The sequence below is a fragment of the Cuculus canorus genome, chromosome 18 (assembly GCF_017976375.1).
Source record: "Cuculus canorus isolate bCucCan1 chromosome 18, bCucCan1.pri, whole genome shotgun sequence".
Taxonomy (NCBI): Eukaryota; Metazoa; Chordata; class Aves; order Cuculiformes; family Cuculidae; genus Cuculus; species Cuculus canorus.
This window is the reverse complement of record NC_071418.1, coordinates 11722310-11731345: the sequence shown is the minus strand read 5'-3', so window position 1 is coordinate 11731345 and position 9036 is coordinate 11722310. Positions and strand designations below refer to the sequence as shown.

The 9036-nt window shown below is 42.3% G+C and overlaps 1 protein-coding gene across 7 annotated transcripts in view; it reads right to left on the bottom strand.

The window, feature by feature from the left end:
• Positions 1-16: 16 nt before the first annotated feature.
• The window catches only part of ASPSCR1 (ASPSCR1 tether for SLC2A4, UBX domain containing), a 50076-nt gene continuing 41056 nt past the window's right edge, over positions 17-9036 (bottom strand). For 5 of the 7 annotated variants that reach the window (XM_054083592.1, XM_054083593.1, XM_054083594.1 and 2 more), the window contains 4 exons: positions 3742-3793; positions 2973-3042; positions 2446-2633; positions 17-1105 (listed from right to left, as the gene is read on the bottom strand). In XM_054083592.1, coding sequence (XP_053939567.1) covers positions 1092-1105; positions 2446-2633; positions 2973-3042; positions 3742-3793 — 324 coding nt within the window. In that variant the 3' untranslated portion in view covers positions 17-1091. Of the gene's footprint in view, positions 1106-2445; positions 2634-2972; positions 3043-3741; positions 3794-9036 lie in introns of those variants that run through there. The other 2 variants (XR_008452908.1, XM_054083597.1) reach the window with 2 other exon arrangements.

The window sequence follows — 9036 nt, the reverse complement described above, 5'->3', positions numbered from 1 at the left end:
CGACAAAAAGGCCTCCTATTGCCACTCTGCTTTATTACATCTACAAATTGTGCAGATGCACACATAGGTCAGCGAACAATTGTCTACACAAGGAAAATGGAAAATGCATTATAACTGTAGCATGGAACCCCAGCTGTCCAATAGGAATTACTGATCCATGGAGAAGACTTCAAATAGAATATAGCACCATGGCTACTCTGGCAGTATGGAGTTCACCTCCAACGCTAAGCACAACTCTAACCAACAATATTCCTGCCAGGACAAGGTCTGCCGGAGGCCATGGTCCAGACTAGTGCTCCCCTCCGTACACTGTCTGCACTGCAGAGAGCAGTCACTGCCATGGAAACATTCGGACCACAGGGTCCCTAAATCGAAGGTCACATGAAGAGACCCTTTTACTGGATGTTACTCCCCTCACCAGAATTACTGATGATAATTTTAAGTAGTGAAAACAAAACACAGAGCTTGAGGCAGAAACAGTCTATCAACAGGTACCCGTGTTCTTGTGAAGGGGATTCTGGCAACTGAAATCGATGTTAAGTACAGACCAAGAGAACAGGAAAAGCCTGCTGGAACTCTTCTAAGCGACCTAAGTGCTCCCTCTTTGCTCCCTTTCCAGCCACCTATGCCCAGAATTAGCAGCAGCGCTAACCCCAGCCAGTGAGGAGCAGCAAGAAGTCTCAATCCAGGCAGCACTTAACTGTAGTTAAAACTGAATCAAACTGTACCTTGCTACTAGAATTCAAGCAGCTCAACTCAAGTTACCATTGAAGGTAGAACTGGGAAGATTTGAATTTAAAAATATGGATAGAAAGAAATTCCTTTGTGGAAAGTGCATAGGAATTACTTGCATGCAAGAAATCTTAAATTTAACTGCTAACCTTGCTTCTGCAGTCACGCAGACCACAACCAGGCCTTCCACTCCTCCCAAGGTGAAACTGGCATCCAAAATATCATTTTTTTTATTTATAACCACTATTGATACAGATTAGATCTCTCCAGGGCCACCAACAATTTCTTACGCATTCTGAATAAGTTCACAAGCAGAGAGGTACAGCTGACTGCTCACGGATCCAGCAGCGTGGAATGTTTCATCTCTTCCCACCTACAAAATAAACGCAAGAGCATTAGAACACTTAACTATGTCACTTACATTGCATCGCTTCTCAATCCCGCGATCTATTTGCTCAGGGCTCTATACGCTGCTGTGCTCAGGCAACGTCTGGGTAGCATGCAGGAGCACTCGTTTGGGAGAGGGAACAGTGAATACCATCATAACTTCTGAAACATGGAACTTTATCCTACATGTTACGGACCTTTTATATCAGCTGTTAATGCGTAACCTCCACAGGTAGATAAGATGTTATTTTATACTTTATCCAGATCACCTTTACTCAAGAAAGTTAGTTCTACTCTTAAGGGGAATGCTTCAAGCATACCAGAAACGGGACACAGTAAAGATGCTGTTTCCCACATGATCCACATCAGTATCCCAGTAGCAGCCTAAAGCAGACCAGCCGCAGCTGGGAAACACCAACCCACTGTGTGCGCCTTCCAGCGATCATTTCACACCTCATGCTATGCTGGAGTTCACAGACTCACAGCATCTTCCAGAATCAAATACCGAAATTCTCATTCAGGAAGTTAAGATTTGACATTATTAGCCACGGAATTCCATAAAATTCTTCCCAGTTTTATTGCCATCAAAGGAGTTGATTGAATATCTTTTTTTTTTCCCCCTCCACTCCTCTTTTCTGCTGCATCAAAAAAGTGAACATTGCCAATTGTTTAATTCAGGAATCCTTCTCGTTACTTCATACTTTGCATAAATTCTCACATAAAACCACAAAAAAGCTATCGGATCTGAGATTAAAAACAAAACTGCAGATTTCTGATCAGGATAAACCAAGACAAAACTTCATAATGGAAACTTGGTTGCAATTTTAACAACGGAAAAAACACTGCTGTTTCACAGTGAAGATTAAAACCAGAAAGATCAGCTCAAAAAAGTCAAGAGAAAGTACTAAACCAGACTATACCAGCAAAGGAAAAATAACAGCGGAGGTTTAACAGATGATGTGGGCCCTCAGTATGTGGAATATCATGCCAGTTAGCACTTGAACTACACTAGCATAGAGGAAAATTCAACACATTAAGCCCAGAACACAGTTAAGAATGCTGCAATCACACAGATTAGACACCGCACTCAACACAGTCCAGAGCCTGCGCTCAGGCGCTTCTCCAGTGAAGGCTGGGATTTAGGTCACAAACTGATTTGTGATGAACAACCACTGAACCAAGTGTCCTGCAAGCCGCATGGTGACGTCTTCAAGAACACTGTCACCATCCAACACACTCGGTACAGAGGAGAATCACAGAAGTCATAGCAGCCTGCCTTTCCAGGGAGTCCAGAATGAGCAGAGCTCTCCTCTGATTTCATGATACCTGGCAGCTTCAGCCATTTGGGCATTTTCCCAGGGGCCCTTCTCGACACCTGTGGTGCATCGTGCACTCTTGCTGGCTCTGGCCGCTCATCAGCCTTTTTGTCACTTCCCCCTTCTGGTTCAGATAGTGATGGAATTGTTGATTCTAAAGATGACGAGGCAGAAGGAGCTAGTGATGTGGACAAGCATCTGAGGAAGAAAACAAGCAAGTAGAATTAAACTTAATTTTTTCACCCTCGCCCCCTGATAACCACTACCACCACCTTTAAGCTTTTAAAGTCAGATCGAAAAGATTCTTCTTTTTCATTATAAAAGCCCTAGGATTTACTTGATTTAGTCACTAAAATCCTGCTTTACAAAGAAGGACTCGGAAAGCTATCGAGTCAAGTATGACAGTATGACTATTTCAGGAGAAAATAAAGTCCCAGTATCTTCAGAGCACATTTCTTTGGTAGAAGATGGGCTCATTTTATGCTTCCCATCCCTGAAACACTCGCCCATTTGCAATTCTATACAGTCCCAATGTACCTGGCTACTAACAGATCAGCCGCAGAAGGAGAAACTGGCGAGCTCAGCAGGTCCGATTTCAGGTAACAGTCTGTTTAAAAATGAAACCCAAACACTTGTTTGGTACCACAGAGACATCAATCATCATAGAATCACATAAAGCTTGGCTCAGCAAATACCTACTGTATACTACAGTAAATCTGCATCACCTTCCCCCCCGCTGACACAGGACAATTTTAAATTCTGACAGTTTCTTCCCCAACTCAAGGCACCCTATTTCATCATTCAGACCTCAAGATCTCAACATTTTCTTTCAGCACTAACTGCATCTCAAGCTTTTACGTGAAGCCAGAGCATACTTTAATCTTGAGGAGAAAGGGAGATTCTAAGTCTAAACCAGAGTTGTCAAGGAATCAAAGATTCAGATCTGTTCTCCCGTCTCCAGCCAGTCTGGTACAACAGGAGGTCTGTACAAAGTACAGTACACAGTCCTTTGTCTAGTTAACATTTTGAACAACCAAATTTCCTTTTACAGAGTTGTTCTTCTATCATTCTTGTCCCATAGCAGACAACACCTACTCCAGAGCCCAACAACTCTCACACAAAAAGTACTATATTGACATCTGTGCTCAAGCTAACTGAACACGCTAGCTCCAGAGAGCTTTGGCCATTTGGAACATGAATATTTATCAGCATTCAAGGACTGCGTTATCTGAACGTAAGGGTGTCATTCTTCTGGGTCTACTACAGGAGTGACACAGACAGCAAAGAAGAGAGGAAATTCACTCACCCCTGCACTCCTTGGATCCAAAGTGAATGACAGCAGTTGGAAAGAGCTTAGCCTGCAGCAAAAAGAGAAGAGATCACTGACAGTAGATGCTTTCACAGTTCAATGTCAACACTAGAGACAGGTTAGACAGCTATGGAGAAACTTGTAGAGTTTAAGCTGAGGTCAATGAACCTTCTATAATCCAGAAAAGGCTGAACTTGTGGAGAGCACACGGCACTCAGGGTAAGACACGAAGCAAAACTCTGTGATCTATTTGACTACACACAGATGACTAGACTCGTCCAGCAAGCACTCGTTGAGCTGAGGGCCTGCCACTTGTGTTCCTTTGTCCTTGTATCCCAGGCCATTACATTTACCCACACCCTTCACTGCTGAGCATATAACCTGAGTATGACAAAGAATCTTCTGAGATCTGACTGACTGACAACTAGAGAAGGAAAATCCAGCTCTGGCCTCAGAAATCTATCCTAGATTACTCCGTTACATTTATACCCCATCTCTAGTTGGCTTTGTCTAGTTTTAACAGCTTTCCAGGATGCAGTCTATTCTTTTGTAAACCCAGCCTGAATTCCTAGTTCCTATTTGTTAGGATAATTGCCATACTCAAAGTTTTGGGTTTTTTTTCATCCATTTAGCTCATTATGTGACCTGGGTAACAGTAGCACTGTCTTTTACACATCTACATTTATCAGTCCGATGATCTTTACTTCATCTGCAAATGTTATCAATGATTATTTTTGTTTTTATGTATCTATCTCTAAACCAGATAAAAATGATGAACAGAATGTGAACTCCAGCAAAACACCAGCATTAGCTAGTGGATCAGCTTCATCATCAGGGAATCTTGAAGAAGAGTAGCTTTGTTCTGGATGGGTAGCAAACTACAAAGTGGTAAGATTAAGCAGAAAGAGCAGAAATATCAGGCAAGGTCATTGCCAGCACAGCATCCCTGAGCAGCTGAGACTGGAAAGGGCCTCTGAAAACCACTGTGGCCACATCCCCTGCTCCAAGCAGTGTCCACCAGAGCAGGTGTCTGAGGACCACAGTGTCCAGCTGGGTTCTGAATATCAAAATGAAGAAGTAGGGCAACTGTTGCTAGAACTACATGATACATTAGAAAGCACTACATCACCATGTCCAGGTGGTACATCAAGGTGTTTTCAAGGGATTGCAGAATAGGAAACTTAAACTATTAAGCTTCCTGCTAAAAACAGACACTGCTGCATGTACAGCCTTGATTGTTACAAGAGTTTGAAGGTGATCTGCAGAAGATTACTATGATACGGTGTAACCAGCTGTACCAGTAACGATTCCAAAAGAAAAATATCATTACTTATTACCAGAATCAACAAGTCAGTGCAATATTACATAAAGAAAAACTAATTGAAAGAATCATTTTAAGCTTTCAGAAGGCCTTATACTGAGACAGGTAAAGAAATCAGTTGATTATAGTGTAAAAGAGGCAAGGACTGTCATAGCCTGTACAGAAAATGTTAACGGTCTATACTTACCCTGGCAAAACAATAACACTAATTTTCTCACCTTAATCCAATAAATAAATAAATAGATAAGAGCAAGAAACTGCCTTTCTTTATACTGTTAATGCAAACTCAGGAATTATGCAGGACAGGCTGCCTGGTCTTGAGTTTTCTTGAACCTCTGTTGCCACCATCAGCACAGTCAGGATACTGGAATGATGGTCCTTGGACCTGATCCAGCACAGCAATTACCAGAACTCAAAGAAACCCCAGTCTTCACGGAGGAGTCTGTTGATTGCTACCTAACAGAGAGACTAATAAAACCATATTAACTGGATGTAAAATGAAACAGCTTCACCTATCTTCCTCATTACAAACTTCAAACGAGCATGTGGCATTACAGATTTTTTGATATCGACCCAAAGGCTGTAGGAGATTTTCACACGCAGCATGGCCCACATCACGTTAGACTGGAGGAGGAGACATTCATCAGTCTGCTCCAAGTCACAGCTCCTGGTAGAGCAGACAAGCACCTTCACATCCTTGAACTGATGTTTGAGCAGAAATGATTATTTATTAAGTCTTTTAATATTTCATTCTTCGACCAACAGGGCCTAAGGTTCCCTGCTCCAGTCACAAGACGGGTCTCTATAAACTTTTTTAATTAAAAAGTACCAGACATGGTTCAGAAACCCCAGAGAAAACTCTTGCAACAGCTTTGATGTTTCCACTGCATTCGTCTGAAGGGATCTCTCTATTTAGGAAACGGGTGCCTTGAAAAGGGCCCCCCCAACACACACATGCACTCAAGCCCTTTTACACACAACATCTTTTTCATGCCAGCTGCAAGTTGGAAAATGAGGTTTTGTAGCATGTTAGTGTTGGAATTTTTTAATAACCTCCCCTCTCTATTTTTCCCCTCCCGACCAATTATCTTGGTAAATAATTAACATTCTGAAGGAGATAAGTAAGCACAGCATCTCAGAGCTCAAAGCCCTTTAGTTCAAAGCCCTGCCCTTTTCTCTTCGTTCCCCTGCTGCCGCCACTGAAACTTCCTTGTCAATCAAGCTCTGGGCACACACATCAAAGCTCCATGTGGGAATGGCCCCAAGGGGTCAGAGAAAATTCATGGCAGGGCTTGCATGAGGCACAAAGAGAAAAAGAGTGAGAAAGCAGACCAAGAGCTAGACAGACACACTCAATCACACAAACACACAGACAGAATGCACCCCAGTATAAACCTCTGTCCTGTTTACTCACAGGTTGACAAATAACCATAGTTCTGAGTCTCAGGATCCACCTCCACAACCATTTCCCACTACTGGCAAAACATCAGTCCGAATATTTCAGTTCAAGATCTTTTTATTGAAAGAAACTTCAAGGAACGAGACAGCAGCTCAGAAGTATACAGAACACAACCTTCTTCCCATGGCTCATTTCCCTGCATCCCTTCCTAGGAGTCAGCCAACACAGAGTCCCCTCTTGCCAAATTTGCATCCCATAAGTTCTTTTTCTTCAATTCAGACAGACTACTGGCTCATTCCTACAGCTCTGTCCAGCTTCCTCCATGCAGCACCTCGTGTACCATCCCCATTCCAGCATGCAGTGAGGATTTGGCACAGAAGGCAGCGAGCTGCATCTCACTGATCGCCCCAGGAATCCTCCAGCTGGTCACTGGCAGGACATAACACTGTCTGAGATTATTTTTTGTAACACAAAAGCATTTAAATCAATACCAATTTCAAATAAAAAAAAAAAAGCCAATGGAATGATTCCACTGGCCAAGGAATGTCTTGGCATAGAGATGACAAGGTTTTAGTAACTGCAGTCCAGGAAAACATACAAGCCCATACTTGGAGCCTTTACTACTCTCTAACACTGCTATGAATGCAAGGATCAAACCTTGGGCAGACCATTACCTGAACTATATCCTCAAGTAAGCTGGTATTTCCTCATTTGCAGTTGTTCTAATGGATATAACAACATCTCTAGAAGAACAATTCTGCTATTCTTAACCTCACTGCACAGGATTCTTATAGGAATATCTATGAACCAAGAGCCTGGGAAACCCCTCAGAGTCACTCCGAGTCTATGAGATCAACCGAAAGAATCACAGAATGTTTGAAACAAATATTAAAACAACTCTATTCAGTTATACGTGAAGAAATACTACAATATGAATGAGCCAACTCGAACATCCAATATTTCTCCTCCTTGCTGCTTGGATTTCCAGTCAAAGATACAATCCCATTCTGACTGGGAAAAAAGATGCTATTGATCTATTGAATGATAACGTTCAAATCAAACTGTGTAAGGCACATTTATGAGAGACATTATTGTTTTTATTGCAACAGCACCTAGAAATCCAATTGAAAATGGTGTCTCACTGTCCAATTATATGTGTAAGGAGCAGCAACATGCAGTATAAATAAAAATGTTAAGAAAGATGAGGTTTTGGGGTTGGGTTTTTTTGGTGCAAATTAAAAACTAAGACCTAAAGAGATTAAATAACTTATTCAAGGTCAGACAGGATGGCAGCAGCAGCAATGAGCACTAAGGATGTCAGTCTCCAGAGTGCCATCCAAGGCCTTAATCACAGGACAGAGTTCTTCTGAAGGGATCCAAAAGTCACTGATGAGGCAAGAAGTGGAGGAAGCCAACATCCCCGCTTACTGTTCTCCCCGTTTAAGGGCTATCATTCCAAACAACCAACTCCTTGGTTTTAAAAAGATCTAAATCACACAGCTTCATCAATTTACTGAGTTACAGTTGCAGAAGTTCAAATAACTGCTTTCCACTTCTGAAATATGAAGCCCAGGCTGGTGCTCATGAAGCCACATTTAGTCTGAAACTGTGGAGCTAAGTAACTCAAAGTTTTATTCCAGACAGGCAAGGGGCAGTTACTTGGACACCATAGTGGTGAGCGTGGTTTATGACTGCAGGGCATCCGGGTTGGAGAGTGGTACCCTGGGGCTTCTGCATCTTGCATTCCATGATAAAAATATCTACGCTAGAACAACATTCTCCTGCAAATCCAGCTGTGATGCACAAGAGAAACATTTCTGCTTTGTTTTACTGCATGTTTTAGCAACTTGTTCTCTAGAGCACAGAAAGACTTCAGGCAGAACCATCCCCAAAAAATGCCTCAACACTTCCTCCCCCACTAGGTATCTCCAGAAACACACGTTCAGAAGAACCTAGAACACAGCACTGCAAAATACACATGTTGTGACCATGCAGTTATTCTGTTCACTGACAGTGACGCTTTCAGAGCGGGCAGAGACTGCTGTCTAAGGGGAACTTGCAGCTGCCAGAAGGAGAAGCATTCTTTCCGTTACATGATCCGAAAAGATTAGAGTGCCACAGGTCTGCTGTTAGTTTGATGTTAAGAGATGAATAAGAAAATAAGCACTTCAAAGAAACACGCGCATGGAAGGAGAAACCCAAGCTACCAACATGAAATACTGCATAGTACACACACCCCAAACACATAAACCAGCTCTTGGAAAATTCAACCGGAAAGCCGGTTGATCAAAAGCTTCTCCAGCAAGACTGCAAAGCATCGCTGAAACAGAAATAAACACTACAGCCGTGGTGAAAGGGGTAAACTGACTAAGTGGTTCGTGTTTATAACTCGAGAACAAAGTTGCTCAATGTGGACTGTGACTGTCAAAGATGATGGATGTTCTGCAACCAATACAGAGCAGTTCTGACCCAGCCAGAGCAAGGGACGTTTAAAATTCATAAGGCAAAGATAAGATTTGAAAGCACTATTTTGAAAAGTCTTCTTAAGAAGGATTCCAGGTATTAAGGTAAT